The sequence below is a fragment of the Coturnix japonica genome, chromosome 4, assembly GCF_054131305.1.
Source record: "Coturnix japonica strain WE chromosome 4, WE-NBRP24, whole genome shotgun sequence".
Classification (NCBI taxonomy): domain Eukaryota; kingdom Metazoa; phylum Chordata; class Aves; order Galliformes; family Phasianidae; genus Coturnix; species Coturnix japonica.
Window position 1 is genome coordinate 80,861,474 of NC_140666.1, and position 19,297 is coordinate 80,880,770.

At 45.9% G+C, this 19,297-nt stretch overlaps 3 protein-coding genes across 6 annotated transcripts in view; 2 read left to right on the forward strand and 1 right to left on the reverse strand.

Moving 5' to 3' along the window:
- The window catches only part of TBC1D14 (TBC1 domain family member 14), a 54,065-nt gene extending 44,334 nt beyond the window's left edge, over window positions 1-9,731 (forward strand). For 3 of the 4 annotated variants that reach the window (XM_015862604.2, XM_015862605.3, XM_085547361.1), the window contains 3 exons: window positions 635-744; window positions 5,571-5,829; window positions 6,539-9,731. In XM_015862604.2, coding sequence (XP_015718090.2) covers window positions 635-744; window positions 5,571-5,829; window positions 6,539-6,604 — 435 coding nt within the window. In that variant the 3' untranslated portion in view covers window positions 6,605-9,731. The remainder of the gene's footprint in view (window positions 1-634; window positions 745-5,570; window positions 5,830-6,538) is intronic. The other variant, XR_014946014.1, reaches the window with a different exon arrangement.
- Window positions 9,031-12,295, reverse strand: CFAP184 (cilia and flagella associated protein 184). Its single transcript, XM_085547363.1, has 2 exons — window positions 11,249-12,295; window positions 9,031-10,983 (listed from the first exon to the last, which is right to left on the reverse strand). Exons 1-2 carry the CDS (start codon window positions 12,236-12,238, stop codon window positions 10,441-10,443), a joined length of 1,533 nt encoding a protein of 510 aa, XP_085403489.1. The 5' UTR covers window positions 12,239-12,295; the 3' UTR covers window positions 9,031-10,440.
- A 301-nt stretch (window positions 12,296-12,596) lies between these two features.
- TADA2B (transcriptional adaptor 2B) lies at window positions 12,597-17,801 on the forward strand. The gene is made up of 2 exons (XM_015862807.3): window positions 12,597-12,874; window positions 13,258-17,801. The coding sequence occupies exons 1-2, from the start codon at window positions 12,605-12,607 to the stop codon at window positions 14,248-14,250; spliced, it is 1,263 nt and encodes a 420-aa protein (XP_015718293.2). The 5' UTR covers window positions 12,597-12,604; the 3' UTR covers window positions 14,251-17,801.
- Window positions 17,802-19,297: the final 1,496 nt, after the last annotated feature.

Genomic DNA, 19,297 nt, shown 5'->3' on the forward strand with positions numbered 1-19,297 from the left:
GTTACAAAATCTGCATTAAACATTCAGTTAGTGGGACAAGGTATCTGTTGGAGGTTAGAATGTGTTTTACTCACCATATATGTTTTGTCCTGATCTTCAGCTCTTCTGTGTGAGCTTTCTTTCTCCTTCTTTGCAATAGAAATGACTTATCTTGTTTTAAAACATGCTACATAGTAGAAGCTTTGGTATTATAATATGATTTATCATCAGAGCCAAACGAACTCTTCACTCTTGCTGTGGGCTATTCAATTGTTTTAGTTTGATAGTCCATTTTTTTAGTCCTATGGGTCTTGGATTTTACTCAGTGTAATATTAGGTTATTGCCACAAACATAAAGCACTGTTCCATTATCATAATTATTTGAGGAATCAGCAAATAACTTATCTCCTGCTGATATTTTTCTTTCGAAAGGAAGCTAGCCACGACCCAAAACAATAATTATATTGTTTAATATGAGATCAATATATAGAATGGGTCTTTAACTTGCAGATGCTGTCTATTATGTGAATGATTAATTCTGTTGTATCATGTAATTTATACAATCTTTTTGAAGAATGTTAATCCAACAGCAGATAGTGTATTTAAGCCTATAAATAATAGAGCTAACGGCTTTTTCTCCCTGTTGTTTTCCCAGATGTTGACTTATTTTGCTGCGTTTGAGGTATTCTTTGAAGAAAATCTGCCAAAGCTGTTTGCTCACTTCAAAAAAAATAACCTAACTCCAGATATCTACCTTATTGATTGGTAAGACATTGAAAGCATAAGTACTAATTCGCCTATTAGCTTATAGCTGCGTGTCTATATTCTTAATGTAAGCTGGAGCTCTCAATTGTTTTAATATTTTATAAGGTTAAAAGTTTTATCTTGTGTTGAGTAATTTAATTCATCAATCCAACTATTTCTTACAGACTTCTGTGATAAGCTTGAGATTTGCTCACCATTTATTACTCTAGTTTTGTTGATTTGAAGCTGCTTTTGCATAAAGCTGGATAACAGTGTTTATCCATATTTAGGATATATCTGAATGCTGAGAAAATAAGGGAGGATGCAGTGAAGACACAGGTGTGAGCACTGCATCATTGCTTTCTTACAGGTTGTTTAAAAATTGCACTTCAGTAGCATTAAGGCTTTAACATGTTTTTAATTACTTCAGCTATTGCACTTAGCAGACAGTTACACCCCTTGTACTTTATGAGATTGCCTTTCTTTTTAGCCGTGTATAATTTTAGTCTTTTTCCTTAGAGGTAGAAAAAAGGCATGAACCTTATTTGCAGACCCATTGAATTTCAGTGCATGAAGTATTCAGAATTGAGTGGTTGCATTTGTGCCTATCAGGCTTTGGTTAGGAGGCAGCTCAAATGCCTCTCCTCAGCCAGCAAGGCTTCATGGTCAATTTTGAGGTGATATGGAATCTTTTTTTTGTGCAAACTGGCTTGCCTTTAAATTGTTGGAATGTTCTCAAGTATTCGACTGAATAGTTTTAGTTAAGGATGAAACTCCCAGCAGTGGCTTTGTGGGTTCTATCATCCTCACAATGATACCAGACCATTTCATCAGCACTCATGGGTTCCTTGATTTGCATCTGCCTCTTGCACAGAGAATGCCATGACATGAGTTTTGTTTGATTCCGCAGTTAGACTGGCATTAAAGTTTAATGCAAGTTGAATGGAGAAATGAGAAGTGTGATGGATATAGGTTCGTTTGTCCCAACATTTGTAAATGCTGTCAGTTTTTTATGACTGAATGCAGGATCTCTTTTAATGCACAGCAGGAAAATGCTGGGATAACACTGGAATAGGATAGAAGAAAAGGAAGAGGGCAAGGGCTGGCACATCCAGTGATAAGAGGAAAGATGCTGAGGTTATATTAAGCCTCAGGAATGCTAACAACTTGTGTAGTCCTGACAAATCTTATATTAAATGTCCTCACATTTGTCTTCAGCTAAACTGCTTTAGTTCTGTTAGATAGTAGGGTTGGTATTCAGCTGTGTCAGATTTTGGTATAATATTGTCCTCTCAGAGTTCATAACCACGTGGGTAAGTACTGAAACACTCTGGGAACCAAGAACTGCAGTGCTGCCCCCTCCCCAGCTTTGACAGATCACTGCATGTCACGATATGGAATACCCATAGAAAGCCATGACAATTACTTAAATACATGTGTATATGTGTGTTTGTATATGTGTGTTTGTATATGTGTGTTTGTATATGTGTGTTTGTATATGTGTGTTTGTATATGTGTGTTTGTATATGTGTGTTTGTATATGTGTTTATACATATATGTATGTATCTGTGATATTTCTTTCAAAATCCTTTGATGCCATAGGAAGCAGATTTAGATTTGTTGTTTTTTTTTTTTAATGTCCACTCTAAACTTAAAGAGAATTAAGTTTGTATGTGCTGTCCTTCCATAGAGATGAATAGGGAAGTAGGCAGAAAGTACTACAGAAAAGATAGGAAGGAAAATCAAGTGAGTGTTTTGTTGCAAGTGAGGACTCCAGAAATGTTGGGTGACAGCCAGTTTGAGAGTGAATTTGCTGCAGTACTGATAGTGCTGTGAAAAACAGAACTATTTGTGGAAAAACAAGAACGAGGTTTTAATTACGTTTCAAGTCAGAGAAGAATATGGTGAAGGGGTGCTTTTACAATGCTGGACCCTGTGAATTCTCTGAATAGACAGACCTTTTGGTTGTAGGTAGAAATCTCATTGAAACAGCCTTGCCCTATCAACATTACTTTTGTTTAAATGCACGTTTGTTCTGAGCTCCAGGCGGACGCCTGCTGCTGTTCTGGTGGCTGCATGGTTACTGTGCAGGCATGTATGCAGTCAATCTCAGCTGGTGGCAGCTCTGGGAGTACTCCAGTAGCCAGTGCCGTGCAGACCAGTTGCTGGGAAACCTTCGTGCTCCTGCTGCAATTATTGTGGAGTCAACGTGTCTTCTTTGTGCTGCTTCATGCTACCAGTGCTGCAGGAAGTGGCAATAAAGTCATTGTACTTAAATCATTTATTGAGGGCACATGCTTCGAGAACAAGCAGTTGTGAGCATTAAGGTGGGACCAGCTATACGAGCAGTGTAATATTGCTTTGGGTTTTCTTGGGGTTGGTAGAGGATTTAGGGAGTGGAACTCCCTGCTTTCTGTCACAGACGTACATTGAGGACTTAAAAATTTAATTAAAAGGTGCCACAATTAGCAGCAATGGCTGCCTGCCCCAAGTAAGGCTTCTCTTTTGCACAGAACATGAGCTTCAAGCTCAAATTCCAACTGATACATTCGAGTATAAATTTCAGAAGCTGGGCAGGCTTTCAGTTTTTTGAAGAATGCCAAGGGAATCAAGTGTGCAAAGGCTGTAAAGAGCAACACACAATGTGGTTCATAGGGAACACAGGGAAAATAGTGTGCCTGGATAACCCGGTTTGGGCCACTCAGCGCTGTCAGCTGATGGACTGCAGGCTCTTCTGAGCAGAGCTGAATGTGGGTTTACAAAGGACACGTGCTGTCTATTTATGGCCTGCTGTTGCTGTCCAAGTACCTCTTCATCCCTACTAAGAAAAATGATTTTGGCAATAATTACAGCCCAAGGCTTTGTTTGTACTGATAGATTGATCAGTGGTTCTTTATTACTGCATTGACTGTATTGTGCTGTGTGAGCACTAACTTTCTCTTGATGCTGTTTGCTTGCTATGACAAAGGGCCGGGCCAGTTTGTCTGTGCAAATGTTTCTCTGACACTGGACATCTCTGTGAGCTGCTGTCTGCACCTGGCTGGGACTCATAGTGAGCTGAAAGAGCTGCAGGCAGACCATCATCCTGCTCCCCAGTGCAAACAGATCATATGCAAGTCGTGTGCTGGCACTGCTGAGAGCTGCTGCAGCTGCTTTATGGCCGTCATAAATTTCTGCTGGGTTTCAGAGCAGTAGCTCAGATGTGTAATAAAAATGTCTTCCAGTAGGAAATGTTTTCAGAGAGCAAATGCTGCATCAGTTCCTAGAAATGACTCTTCCTGTTGTAACTCTGCTCATTCCAGGAGGCCCAGTTTCCATTTTGTAGGGCTCGATGCATTTCATTTCGCGCTGGTGTTAGTGAAAGTTAATTGCCTAGTGAAATTCTTGCAGATTGCACTTCCTTGTGAATTATGAAGAGATCAGTGTCAGATCCTCGTTTGAAGCGACAGCTTTTTTATCCAAGTCAATCTTCTCCTATAGAAAGTGGTGTTCTAATAAATAGACGCGGCTCTTTTCTCCGACAGTTAATTTTCTGCATAGTTGCAGATTTAACACGTGTGGGTTATTCAGGTTAGCTCTGATTCATGACAGAATCATCGCTTCTGGGAATAAAATGGAGCAGGATTAGGCATTGTTGCTTATCTTTAACCGGTGCCAATTACTGGCTGAGAGTTCGCCTGCTGCTGGGTGACCAGGAAAGCACTGCATTGAATTGCTTCCTATTACACTGATCCTTTTAAATGGAAAAACCCATTGCTGTTTCCTGTACACGTGTGTGTGCATACAATGAGTCCTGACTGTGCTGTGTAAGTATTCTATAACGAGGTGTTATTACATGGCATTGTGACTGTACAGAAGTGCTGAAAGAATATACAAGTTCTGCAGTTCGGCATGTCAGTCACTAACACACAGAAGGGTTTTTGTGCTGCTCTTTTTTATGTGTAATAATACATTGTTTGATAGGACCAGTAGTATTTTTTTCACTCCAGACTCTACCATGTATGTATATATATATATATGTGTGTGTGTGTGTGTGTGTGTGTGTGTGTATCTATCTATATATATTTGCTACTTTTTTGGTGAACAGAATTCTAATATTTTCCCACTTTTTATTAAAAAAAAATAATCATCATCATAATTTGAATTTGTTCAAATGATTTAATGTGATCTTCCAGCTCGTCAAGTGAGTTATTGCCCGGTGTTCCCAGAATGTGCTGACTGAGAAAAGCAACACGTCATTCCAATAACCTTAAGTAGAAAAGGGAAGATACTGCAGAAAGCCATTCATTATTAGAATCTACTGGGAAAATACATTAATTTGTATTTTATATCTCTCTGTATATCTATTTATGCCTCTCTGTATATCTGTTTATACCTCTCTGTATGTCCATTCAGCTTCATTTTATTTATTTTAAGAAAACTGGAATTTCTTGAATAAAAAATCAGAGATGTTGGCAAGTGGAGAAATCAGAAACATAAGAAAGCTACTGTTAGATTCAGCGCCTTTACACATAAATGTGTTAATATGGGAAGGTTTGATTTATATCTGAGACTTTGCTGACCTCTGCTGGAGAAGGAATTATTTGCATTTTTGCAGTGACAAGATGTGATGCGTCTGTGGAGTAATGCCCTCTTTTTAAGTTTTCAAAGGGGAAGGTTACTGTGACTCTTTTCTCTCATATACTGTCACTTGATTCCACCAAATGTAACTGTTGGCGCTTTTTGAGGTGATGATTTTGTGCTTCTCTGATTATTCATTACTATGTACTACTGTCCATTACATGTACTTCTCTGACTGTCCATACATTTTTGTCATGCAGTAACTAACATTTTACTCTGTTTTTCAGGATATTCACATTGTACAGCAAATCTTTGCCTCTAGACTTGGCGTGTCGTGTCTGGGATGTGTTCTGCCGTGACGGAGAAGAGTTCTTATTTCGTACAGCCCTGGGAATATTAAAACTTTTTGAAGATATTTTGACCAAAATGGATTTCATTCATATAGCCCAGTTTTTAACAAAGCTACCAGAAGACTTACCTTCAGAAGAACTCTTTACATCTATTGCTGCCATCCAGATGCAAAGTAGAAACAAAAAGTGGGCTCAGGTAAAGAGAATGTTGATCTTTGATTAATAGATGAATGTACTGTACCTGTGAAGAATGGTGTTTGGGAACATCTAGGAAAACATCTGCTTTAGCAGACACAGGATAGGTAGGGTGACTTAGCTTGCTCTGTGTCTTTACTATAGAAGTACCCCCAGACAACAGGCTTTGCTGCCAAACTGTGGAGCAAATAGATCTTAGGTTTAGCTCCCTGTAGGGTCGGTATTGGCTGATGTCTTACCTACCTTGTTGACTTCTGCACCAGCTGCCTTTCTTCACTGTGTATCTCTGTTACTGAGTAGATTTCCATAAAGAAGGTCTCTCTCCGGCCTGTCATCTTTTTCCATATCAGCGGTGGGTAGAGGCTATGAGTTCGCTTGCATCTCATACATATAGGAGTTGTTGAGGTGCTGCTATTGGAACTGACCTAGAATCAGTACCAAGAGAAAGAGTGTGTGGGATTTTGTTTCCTTTTACTAAGATGCTGACTGTAGTAGCTTCTACCTTTCTTCAATCTGTACAAAGTTCACTAGATGAGTTTGGACTCAAAATCCTGAATTTTGCTGTTTTGAGGAGCAGATTTTTGGTAGCATACAGATAATGTGAAAAACTGGTTTTAGACATTTAGTTTATGCTGAGCACTATGATATCCCCTCAGGAATTGTTTTTAAAATCTAATATCTTTTTCTCTGTCATTTCTTGACATGTCCAGATACTGGCTGCTCTGCAGAAGGATAACCGGGAAATGGAGAAAGGAAGTCCTTCACTTAAACATTAACTCTGGCTGCCTCCAGTGACGTACAGGAGAAGATGTAAAGTGGCAAAAGTATTTGATATGATGAGCCTGCAAATCAAAGTGTGACTTCAGAGCTGAGTTCAGTAGTAAGATAGCCTTAAAGGGGGAGAGGGGAGGATAGAAGAAAGAAAAAGGGAAGGAAATTGGGAGATAAAACCTCTATACGTGAAACCAAGGCCTAGCCTTAAACTTCTAGTGGAGTGAGCGCTTGCTGTGGACAGCAATACACATTCACATGTCTGATGAGGGCAGTTAAACCAAACTACATTAAGGTTTCTTTATTCTTTCTCACTGATGTTTTATAATACTGGGCATTCAGTGATGCCGGTTGCTTGGAAAGGCATTCCCTAGTTCTGTTCTTAGGCAGGATATACACTTCCCATGCCCAGCAGCTGGATCTGGATTTTAAATAACTGGTGCTGGAATCTAAATGATGTAAGGAGCATTCCTTTAGAAATGCTATTTGTTTTATAGGCTGTGGGTCCCATTTACCAAAGAAATCATGTCGATGTAGAACTACATTCCATTGTTTAAGAAAAAAAGTCAAGGAAGTACGCTTGGAAGAGGAATGGCACTAGCAGTTTAAAACCAATTATTCTTCAAGATGCCTTGCAAATCCATGCTCCTGTCTGAGTGTACATGGCAAAAGTTCCAGTAATTTGGCTGGATTCCAAACACAGCAGGAGTGGAAATAGCATTAAGCTGGTATTATTTCCCAGCTGTACTCTTTCCCTTGTTCAAACCCAGGGTCACATAGTACTAAATGGATGCTTTCACGTCGCTTCTGGGGCAATGCCGTTTTAGGGCTTTCTTGCCTCCCAGCTACTGACTTCTGTGCCATCCGTCCAGTTGTGCTCATAAAACTGGGCTGAGCAGAAAAAATGAGAAATGGTTAAAAGCAATTTGTTGAGCTGGTTTAAACCCAGCTCTGCTCGCTGGCAAAACTGAGGAGAAAGGGGATAGGGTAGGAGTTATATAAACCATCATTGCTGCTGAAAAGAAAAGCCTGTGGGGAGCTCCTGAAGCTGCTACCACAGTGGAAAAGCACATGCAGAGTTGAACTTGATAAAGTAATGAGGGAAAGAAGTGTACTGGGAAATATGCCAAATACTATCAATCAGGACAAGTTCAGGCTGTCATTTCCTGGCATTTTATCCAGCCTCTAATAGATGTGAGCAAGTTACAGAGAGAGCCGATGGCCACTGCTCAGTTGTTATACAGGTTAGATTCCCTCTGCATCCAGGTGAATGTTGAACTGCAAAGCGTAGGTGCCTCTGATTTTAAAATGGTGATTGTGGAGTGCAAAATCTGTTTTATAAATCATTATTACCATTGAAAAGGGAGACTGACCGAAGCAATATCTGTTAACTCCAAGCAGGAATTACCAAGACCTTTAGCTGTACGGCCATAGGCTTCCCAAGGCTTTTCGTTCTGTTTTGTGCTGAGCATTTTGGCATTGGATGATTTAAAGAAAATAATAGTTGCACAGTGCTCAACTCAGCAGCAGTGTGAGGACCATGGGACACAAACACATCACTGTCCTTTACTATAAACATCATTTCTACTAGTGATACTCTGTAATGTTAAAAAGAGGGAAAGGAAGATTTCTTGGTAAGTCTTTGAAGACTCAATCACTTTGGAATATATGTAACGCAAATGCAGCTTGCAAGTCTGTTACCTCATTGGCCTTTTTTCCTGTCCACTTTGTGTATGTAGCTGCCATAATAGATGTGGTATTTTGGTTGGCCACCTGCATTTTTCCAGAAGAATTCTGTAGGTCATCGCTTACTGAAAACAGCCATCAGGATGCTGACACTGAAAACATATTAATTCTCCCATGATTTGTGTATCTGTATAGGCCGGTACTTGTTGCTATGTTGCTTTGAAGTGCAATAGAAAGCTGGAAGGTCAGTAAGTACTTTTTGTAGTACTACAGCAAATACTCTCTCATGAAGGGCATGAGAGGCCTAACATCTGCAGCATTTGCACTATGCTTTAAAGGATTTCTGAAACACAGACAACTCTCCCTGGTGGGCTGTGTAGGAGGTGCTGTAACTGGCTGTGTGAATCAGTCTGCGTTGTAACTTGGTGTGTGTTTCTGTTGAACCCAAGTTGTCCGTGTGGCTCACCTGTCTGGTTGGGATGCATCCTGGAGCCACTGGGTGTTTGTCTCAGCCATCAGCAGCCTGTTTTCTACTCAAAAACACATTGAATGTAACAGTGAAAATAGGCATAGTTGTGAGAAAAGGCCTGCTGCAACACTTGTGCACTGTTTGTTACTTGCAAATGTAATTATTTTGGTCTGTGATTCGATCTTTCTGTTCTTAGGAGATGTATATATTTTCCAGATGATTTCTTTGTGTATATAAGGTATGTTCTTTAATGAAGAAAAGCAATGCAATAAGGAGGAGCTTTGCACAGTTTATTATCAAACAAAATGCATTTGAAAACAAAATGACCTGCCTAAAGATGCAATTGTTCCAACCTCTCAGTAACTTGATTTGAAGACTACACTTGAATTTTGATATGAACAGAGATGAGTTGTAATGGCTTAGAATTACTTGCCACCAAGCTTGTTAAGTTCCTTGCGGCATACCAAATCTCTTCAATATTATGGAAGGCTTCTGTAATCGATTCAGGGATTGCATAACAAATAGTGACACCGTTACTTCAGGTGCTGAAGGCGATTTGTAACGTCACGCGTGACGTGTTCTCTCATTGAAGCGTCCCCATCTCAGCAGACTATTGTTTTCTTGGTGGGTTTCCACCATCACCGTACGAACAGATCAGAGAATCCAGAGCATTGCCACCAGCTTTGGAGTTTTGTACAACCCGCACTTTATTGCAAAGCCGTTTTGCAGCCGCCGTCAGCAATCAGTCGTTAACGCATCTCATTTGATTCAGTCTGGGTTGGAAGGTTCCTTCCAGCAGCTCATTTTTGAATGTTTTACAAACTGGACGCATAGAGAACTGTTGAGACATCCTCTGTACATCATGGTTCAGTCATTTTTATGTAGCTGGTTTCGTTTAGATACGTGTATCAAACTGGAACTTTTTTCAACTGTAAATATATGGTTTTATTAAATAAAGTCATGTAAAGTTACCTTAATCACCTGCTGTCGGTGCGATTGAGAAACCGAAAGCTCAGGTATCTCCTCCTTCCACTGTTTGGTCTCCACAGATGTTCAGCAAATGTGGATGGATGTCAGGGGCGCCGTTTTTTCCATGTGGAGAAATGCAGCGACACATTTCCTTCATACGCACATCCTTTCTGTCAGACAGCCTCTGCTGCTCACTATGAGCAGCTTCTCCCTCCCTTCCCCCTTTTTTCAGTCTTCTGGCTTTCTGACACGCTGTCCTTGAACAGTGCAAAGGGCCTGTAGCTGTGGTGGGCTTGTGCTATTCCATCCCCACCACACACCACATGGTGCCTGCTAAAGCTCTAACAGCTGAAAGACCACAAAATTCAGACTAGTTTGGAATGAGAAGTTTAATAGACATATTTGGAGCAGTAACCTTTCATCCTGTACAGCACCATAATGAAATTTGCAGCCGGTTCTGTCAACAGAATGAGGGTTTTAATCCTTCTATAGTACGCTGTGTGTATGCAAGTGGGGTTTGCTGTGAATCCCCAGCATTCCTCCAGCTCGCAGCTCCATCTATGAAAGTTAAACTCTGGAGTTAATTCTCCAGGTCTCCTGGACCTGTGTAGAAGTCACACGTGGTGGTTGTACAGATTGTTACTGGATTGAACATGTTAAAAAGAGGATTACAGAAAAGGCTGCGCTTTCTCTATTTTCAATGCTTTACTTCCCTCATCAAGGTAGAAATGATTTGGCTTTGCTGATTTTTTTCTGAATCTCCCTCTCTTTGAGGATCAGAGCAGCGTGGCGATGTTTCAGTGCTTCCAGCTGCCGATGTAACAACTCCATGTTGTTCACCTTTTCCTCAAAGTCCCTCAGCAGTGTCTCCTCCCCAAGCAGGCCGCGCTGCTGCAGCAGTTTCACGCTGTGTGCCCTCAGCCTGTCTCTGACCTTCTTGCTCTTGGTCAGGGCGTCTCTCTTCTGCCTCAGGGCGCTCATGATGTCCCTCAGCTCAGCCTTGTGGCCTTGGTTCTCAGCTTCCGCAAACTGCAGCTTCTCCCTGATGTAGTTGAGGGTCCGTTCTACGTCAGCTACTTTCCTCTTGAGCTTCAGAACTTCGCTGTTGAGGCCTTCGAGCTTTTCGTTGAGCTGCTGGTTCTCTTTCTTCATGAGACTGATCTCTGCGCGGTTGCTGCCTTTCATCGATTCTCTCTGGGCTCTCAGGATCCTCTCAAGTTTTCGGACCTCAAGCTTCACCTTGATGTTTTCCAGCCGGGCCTGGAGGGGTGGAAGAACACAAGGGATGGAATCACACGAGGGATGGAATCACACGAGGGATAGATGGAGGCACACGACGGATGGAGGCACACGAGGGATGGATGGAGGCACACGAGGGATGGATGGAGGCACACGAGGGATGGATGGAGGCACACGAGGGATGGCTCCCCGCCCCTCATCCCCGGCTCGGCAGGGAAGGAGCTCGGCGCAGACGGAGCACGGAGCCCTTCGTGTTTGCGGCCGGACCCGGCGGTGCCGCACTCACCTCCCGCAGTGCGGCCTCCTTGTCCTTCTCCCGAGCCTGGATGTCCCCCACCGTCCTTAGGGCCGCCTCCCTGCCGCCCCGCCGCCGCTCGAGTGTCTGCACGGCCACGGCTTTCTTCCTCGCCTGGAAGGCGGCCCACGCGGCTCTGGCCCTGGCCTCGCTCTCCTCGCTGTCCTTCTGCCGTTCGTCCACCCGCAGCTTCCAGCTCTCTGCCTCCCGCTCCCTCCGCCCCCACAGCTCCCGCAGCTCCCGCAGCCGCTCCGCGAACAGCTGCTGCCCGCCCGCCTCGTCCGCCCGCCGCTCGCTCCGCTGCGGCCTCAGCAGCTCCGCCAGCAGCAGCTGCAGGCGGCTCTCGGTCTGGTGCAGCCGCTGCCGCTCGGACTCCAGCTCCCGGTACTCGGCCAGCAGCTCGTCGCGCTCTCTTTCCTCCTCCTCCTCGGCTTCGTCGCGGCACTCGGCCTCCTCCGCTTCGCCTTCGGGCTGCGGGGGCTCCGCAGGCTCCGTCGGGCGCTCGGGCTCCTCGCTGTCCTCGCTCAGCGCGTCGCGTTCGCTCTCGGAGACTTCGCCATCCCCGGGCTGCTCAGCCGGGGGCTCCTCCAATACCGAGGGCTCCTCCAATACCGGGGGCTCCTCCAATACCGAGGGCTCCTCCAATACCGAGGGCTCCTCCAATACCGGGGGCTCCTCCAATACCGGGGGCTCCTCCAATACCGGGGGCTCCTCCGGCGTCGACGCCGGAGGCTCCTCGGCCGGGGGTTGCTCCAATGCCGGGGGCTCCTCGGCCGGGGGTTGCTCCAATGCTGGGGGCTCCTCGGCCGGGGGTTGCTCCAATGCCGGGGGCTCCTCGGCCGGGGGTTGCTCCAATACCGGAGGCTCCTCGGCCGGGGGTTGCTCCAATACCGGGGGCTCCTCGGCCGGGGTTTGCTCCAATGCCGGAGGCTCCTCGGCCGGGGGCTCCTCCGTTGCCGGGTTCTGGCCGTTCCCGTCCATGTCTCCTCCCGTTCGCTTCCCCCGTTGCCCGGGTGACTGCTCTGCTCTGTCCCGGCCCCGCCCCTTTCCCCGCCCTCTCTCCCCGGCCACCACTCAGCGGCGGGTTCGCCCGGGGTCACGTCTCCGATTGGTCGCCCGAAAGGCGGCAGGGCTCCGCTCGGCCAATCGCAGCCTCTCGTTCACACGAATCCCCCCCGCCAACGGGCGTTTCGCCCCCATTGGCCGCGATCCGGAGGGGCAGCCCGAGCTCTCGTCACCCATTGGTCGCCCGGCGCGAGGCTCCTCCCGGCGGGAGCGCCGCCATTGGCCGCGTGTGAGCGGGGGCGGGGCCGCGCGTGCGCGCGGGGAGGCGGCGGGCGGGGTAAGATGGCGGAACTGGGGAAGAAGTACTGCGTGTACTGCCTGGCCGAGGTGAGCTCGCTGCGCTTCCGCTGCACTGAGTGCGCAGACATCGAGCTCTGCCCCGACTGCTTCTCGGCCGGAGCCGAGATCGGCCCGCACCGCCGATGGCACGGCTACCAGCTGGTGGACGGCGGCAGATTCACCTTATGGGGCGCCGAGGCGGAGGGTGGATGGAGCAGCCGGGAGGAGCAGCTGCTGCTGGACGCCATCGAGCAGTTCGGCTTCGGAAACTGGGTAAGGAGAGTAAGGGCCGTAATGATGCGGGGCATCGAGCAGCTCCGAGCTCGGCTGGTCTCTATGTGCCTGTCCTGTGTAGCGCTGCGCTCTGGGTACAGGATTTCTTCCTGACGGCCCCAACTTCAGTATCCCTGCTTTCAGCTTGAAGCCGTGCCCCTTTTCTTTATTTATTTCTCTGTTACTTTCTTTATTTCTCTGTTGCTCCAAAAGTAATGCTGTGAAGCAGCAGAACTCTGGCAGGTGACACGTTGAGCTCGGGGACTCAGGAGCCATCGTGGTGTCTTGTGAGTCGGTTTTTGAGGGACAGGGAAGGAGGAGCGAGTGCTGTGCTGGAGGTATAACGGGAACCTTCTTATTGCCCCTCCTTGTTTTACGTTTAGGAAGACATGGCTGCTCACGTGGGAGCATCCCGGACACCCCAGGAGGTGATGGAGCACTACGTGAGCATGTACATCCACGGCAACCTGGGCAAGGCCTGCATCCCCGACACCATCCCCAACAGGGTGACAGACCACACGTGTCCCAGCGGGGGGCCTCTCTCCCCCAGCCTGACCACGCCGCTCCCGCCCTTGGACATCTCGGTGGCTGAGCAGCAGCAGTTGGGCTACATGCCGCTACGGGACGACTACGAGATCGAATACGACCAGGATGCTGAGACTCTGATCAGTGGCCTGTCGGTGAACTACGACGACGATGACGTGGAGATAGAATTGAAAAGAGCTCACGTAGACATGTACGTAAGAAAACTCAAGGAGAGGCAACGTCGGAAGAACATTGCGAGAGATTATAACTTGGTGCCGGCCTTCCTGGGGAAGGATAAGAAAGACAAGGAGAAAACTCCCAAACGAAAGATCACGAAAGAAGAAAAGGAGTTGAGGCTGAAACTGAGGCCTCTGTACCAGTTCATGTCCTGTAAGGAGTTTGAAGACTTCTTTGAGAACATGCACAAGGAAAGGGTGCTGCGAGCAAAGATCCGGGAGCTGCAGCGGTACCGGCGGAATGGGATCACCAAAATGGAAGAGTCGGCGGAATACGAGGCGGCCAGACATAAACGGGAGAAGAGGAAGGAGAACAAAAACATTGCCAGCTCCAAGAGGGGGAAGGAGGACGGCAAAGAAGGGGAATTTGCTGCCATTGAAAACCTGCCTGGTTTCGAACTCTTATCGGACAGGGAAAAAGTGCTTTGCAGCTCTCTGAATTTGAGTCCTGCGCGTTACGTGACTGTAAAAACCATCATCATTAAAGACCATCTTCAGAAAAGACAAGGGATTCCTTCCAAGAGCCGCCTCCCCAGTTACCTGGATAAGGTACTGAAGAAAAGGATTTTAAACTTTCTAACAGAGAGCGGTTGGATATCCAGAGACGCGTCATGAGGCCCATCCATCTGAGCCACCGCATCAGAGACCTGACAGGTTCCCTTCTTTTTCCTGCCCTCGCTGGAGATACAGAAATTATCTCATTTAAAACAGACAAACAAAAACAAAAGAAGCAAAAACAACCCCCCCCCCCCTGCGGTGCTCCCAGCACACTTTTGCTTTGGGTCATGAAAAACCCTGAATTGTGAAACTTCTCCATTCGGTTGGATTACTCGTTAGAGTACACTGTTGTTACATTACTCAAAGAGATTGCTTTCATGTGAGCCTACTCAAGTCCGATGGTTCTGGGGTGATCACTTCACTCCTTACTGTTGGATCAATGTCAATGTCAGCCATAATCTTTGCCTTTTATTTTCCTTTTTGTTTTTGTTTTCGGAGGTGGAAGCTGGTTTTCAGCAGCTGAGTTCTTCTCCCTGATGTTCTTTGTCACAGTGATGGCAGCCAAGCAGAGCTTGCAGAAATCCTGAGCTGTCGGATGTGGGGTGCAGGGATTGGTGTGGCCGTTGCTGAGCTTTTGGAGCGCTGCCATTAGCACAGCCCAGGTGTCAGGATGTGGGGTGAGAGCTTCCGTGGGGTGCAGCGCTGGTGAGCTGTGATGCGGGTTGGTAGGTGAGGTGCCTGCAGGTATTTGTGCTGTGTGCGAAGGCTTCTTGGAGAGCTGCCTGACCCGAGTGTAAGCTTGGCTGGGCAGCTGTGTGCTCTGCACTGGGCTCAGCATTGCAGTGAAGTGTTTGGTTCTGGCTGCCAGCTGTGGCTTAGAGCGGGCAGAATGCTGCCCTGGCAACCTCAGGTGGTGAAATAACTTCTTCCTGTTGCAAGGGGAACCTGCTCTTCCTCTCCTGTCTGCTGTGCTTAGCATGTGTAGCCTGAGCTCTTGCAGCTGCCTCCTGAGAGCTGCTGGGAGGGATGGGGACAGGGAGCTCCGTTCTGAAGCTCATAGCGGCCACTGAGATTGGTTTATACAAACTAAAAAGGAAAGTATATAGATGACAACACACAGCTCTGTGCTCCTGGAGTGCAGAGCGGTGGATGCAGCCGTCGCAGGTTTCTGGCTGCACGTACCTCCAAACCTTTTGGACTAAATGTGCTGAAGTTTCCGCTGTGGTTGGCAGAATGGATCTCGGTTTGCCGCAGTGGCCACTTTGGTGTTGTTGTGTTGTCAGAGCTCTCTGAGGGCTGCGCTCCCTGCCACACAGGGCTGGAGTTACAGAGCAGCAGAGCACAATAGAAACACCTCACCCACCCCGCTGTTTTAGTAGTATATACCAGTTAAGGGAAAGGTGTTCACGGAGGAGCAGAGGCGGCTTTTCTTTATCTTCATTTCATTCTTAGATTCCTGTGCTGGCATCCAGCCATGTGAAATTAATAAAGGAGAGTGGATTCTGTGTGACAGACATCAGTGTTATCACACCTGGGCTGTGCGTGGTGGCTGGCTGGGCAGCAGCTCCACTGTGTGGGTGTGCCAGGAGGTGGAGCTGAGTTGAGAACAGCTGTGAACACGGGAGTTGTGCTCTGGTTCTGGTGCCGCAGGCTGTGGTCAGAGAGGAGCCCCCGACATCTTACAAACAGTATTAATTCTGCAGCTTGGCAGAGCTACGCTGACCAGAACTGGTTTTGAGTCAGTATCTCCAGCGTTATCAGAGTAGTGTTACCGCTGAGTTTAGAATACAGAGAGTACAGTTATAAAGCCAGCATTTCTAAGGAGAAGGGGAAAAATAACACACAAAAAAGCTCTTAGTGCCTTTTTGTTTTGAGCTTGTGGTGTTACGTCCCTCCAGGAAAGGAAAGGGCTGTGTGCTCTGGAGGAGTGCTTTGGCTCACCTGGAAGTGGCTTCTCGGGCACTCGAGACAGCGTTGTAACTCACTGCAGTGCGCCAGTAGCTTTAAGAACCTCTTCCACCTACATGCACGTACAGAGAGCACGCGAGACAAGTTCAGAAGGTGTGAACCGTTGATTATTTTCTCTGTCCTTCTCCTGTGGAAAGGAAGCTCAGCCTTTCCAGCCTTGGAGTTATGCAATTCGGTTCTTCCTCTGCCCGGCTCTGGCTGCAGCTGGGAGGTTAACACAGATGTGGGTTTCTGATTTATTCCTATCTTCCTCAGATCTCAATTTTATATTCCTACGGTGCTTTGGCACACCTAAGCCTAACTGAAGCAATAGCCTAAAGCCCATCTGAACAGTAATTGAAGAATAAAAGTATCTCGGCACCAATGACTCATTTAGACGTTGTAGAACTGAATTCTGCATTCACTTTGTAGTTCCTGAATTCCTCAGCCCTTCCAAAATGTTTCTTTGGTGCTAGACGTAACTTATTGAACATCAGGATGAATGTAAAATAAAGTATTTTTAATGTATGAGATATGGATATCGATATTTATTTTATATTTGCAAGCAGATTCAAGGTGGTAAATGTTTGCTGTAGCAAATGCTGATCCCTTGGAAAGGGTTTCCCTAGAAGCAGCGTCTCACTGTCAGCTATGCTGTCGATTCTAAAGGTGACTTGCACTAGAGGATGCTGCTGTCCCGTGTTTTCAGATGGAACTGACATAGTCTAAGCATTCCTTTGTTACGAGCTGCTGTTTTGTTTTCTCAAGCACAGATGCAGTTATCTTAAGCTGGCGATTTAGTAGAGCTGTGCTGCTTCTCCTGTGGTGAAGGGGCTGAGAAAAAGCAATGCAAAAACTCTTCAACTTTGTGTCTTGTGTTTGTCAGGAAGCACTTCCTGTACTGTACCGATACCCTGGCCTTCGTGTTGCTAATGAAGAGGTGCTTGGTTGGTTTGTTTGTTTAATGCTTAATGCTCTTATTTTCAAATGAAAAAATAATGCTAACGATAGGATCTGCCCTAACAGCATTGATGCAAGCCGATGGAAAAGTGCTGTCAGCTGCTCAGTCTGACCTGCTGCTGGTAGATGGCGGCAGTCGGCCTGTTGTATTGCTGTACACGTGCTTCCATCAGTCTCAGCTGTGCGTTACAGTACAACTTACTGAGTAGCAAAGGAGCATTAACCTTCATTCTGTGCGTACAACAGATGAGGAGGGCTCCTTACAGCGTCCTGCTTACAGCCCTTCCTGCCCTACGTTCTGTTGCAGTCCCAGCCAGGGTTAAGAATGGCATTAAGAGGTGTTGGAGCCTCTGCCTGTAAATGGCCTTGTGGATCACAAAGCTGAAGCACTCTGTCGTTCTTCTCTTGCATGGTGGCTGCACTGGGTTTCTTTGCAATTGTAATCGGCTGCGTCAGCCTTTTGGTTTACTGCTCTTCCTTGCAAGGTGTTTTTGCTTGTGCCCCAGGTGCTCTTAAGTGATGACGAATTCAATACTGTGAAGGAGGGTACCTGGTGAGCACCTCTGGTTCATCAGCTTCTTCCTTAAAGGGAATGTTGCACTCATTTGCATAGTGTACTGGCGTAGCTGTGCCAGGCACACAAATGTCTGTGCTGAAATCATGTAAAACCTAACTGATGTTGTGCACACTCAGCATTTTACTAGATTTTTGCATTGTATATTGGTAAATAAACTTGTATTAAAGTTTCTTTCCACTATTGATTTCATGGTAACGTAGCCCTTTTCCTCACTGTACCAGCCAAAGCCCTGGCAGCAGTGACCAGAGATGCGTTTTAGCTACATGCTGATGCGTGAAGTGCTTGTAACAAACCAGCTTAGGACAGAGGTAGCAGTGGCAGCTTTATTAGCTGTTCTTACACTTCAGAGCCACACACTTTTTCATTTCTTCACTGTATTCTGCTGTCATCTGTCAGCACACGGGTGCTTGGAGAGCTCAGTAAAGGCTTTCCTGTATGCTACCTCCTCTGCAGGGGCACACTGAGGAGAAGGAATTATTTCACTCAGATGTTGTTCAGAATTCACTTAGTTTTAAGGAAACAAGCTTGAGTCCTGTGCTGAACACTCACCAGTAAGCTGCGTTTAGCGGTACCTTAAATAAAGTAACGGAGTCTAACAAAGACACCATCTAAGGAGCTGGTCAATTCATTACTAAAATCTCAGTCTCAACTGACACGTGAACTTAAGAAGCTCCTTTGTCCAAACCACCAGCAGTGAGGATCGAAAATTCAGAAGCCCTTACTATTCCATTACCAGGTCCTAAATAACGTGTGTGACTCTGATGTTTCAGTCTGGTGTGTTACATGTATGTGCCTTGAGGATCTGAGGGAAGACACTCTGTCAGGTGTGTAGATTGGCAGGTCCCATCCATTCAACGTGACCAGATGAACACAGAGCAGAGCACTCTGCCGCTCTTAGCACTGTATTTTAGCCTCATTCTGCAGAATGGGGTGCAGCAGGTGCAGTTACACGTGACAAGAGCTGCACATGGGAAAGTTCTATTGCAGCCCAAGATCCAAGGTGAGCAAACACAAGAAATGAAGCTGAGTTCACACTGTTGTTTGAGTCACTTAGAACACAATTACTTGTGTAGCTCTAAATGTAGCAGATACCACTTCAGGTATTCTAACTCTCAGTGGGGCTTTAACTACATCTTGCATAACAAATTGATTGCAGAGCTTAAAAGTTACAAGTCTATCAAAATCCATTAAATCAATTTAAATATTAAATTAAAAATCCAGAGATAGATAGGATAAGTAAGTTGTATTGGTTCTTCAATGCCATACAAGTATTAGATGGTTTTCTTGAGTCAATCAACTTAACTTGACTATTGATCTAAAAGGGCTGAACAATTACAAAGGATGTCTGTTCTCCCTCACCTTTTATTTACAGGTCAGAATTCACAAACATCTACTTCAGTTGTTGAGAGGGGTTGTTTCTGAATAGGCACACTACAAAAATGGGTGCTTCCATCAGCCAAAAAGCCAATAGGTAATTGCAGAGTACCAGTAATTATCTGTATGACTTCACCCACTTTTGCAGTGTTAGGTTCTGCAAAGGGAAAGGAACCATCTGAACCACTGACTGGATCTTCACTTTACAGTGATAAAAACAGAATTGTGAGCACTTTGTTCATTTTAATGTACCTTCAGTAGCCGTGGTTGTAACAAATATTACTGAAAGAAGAGAGCTGAAGGAAC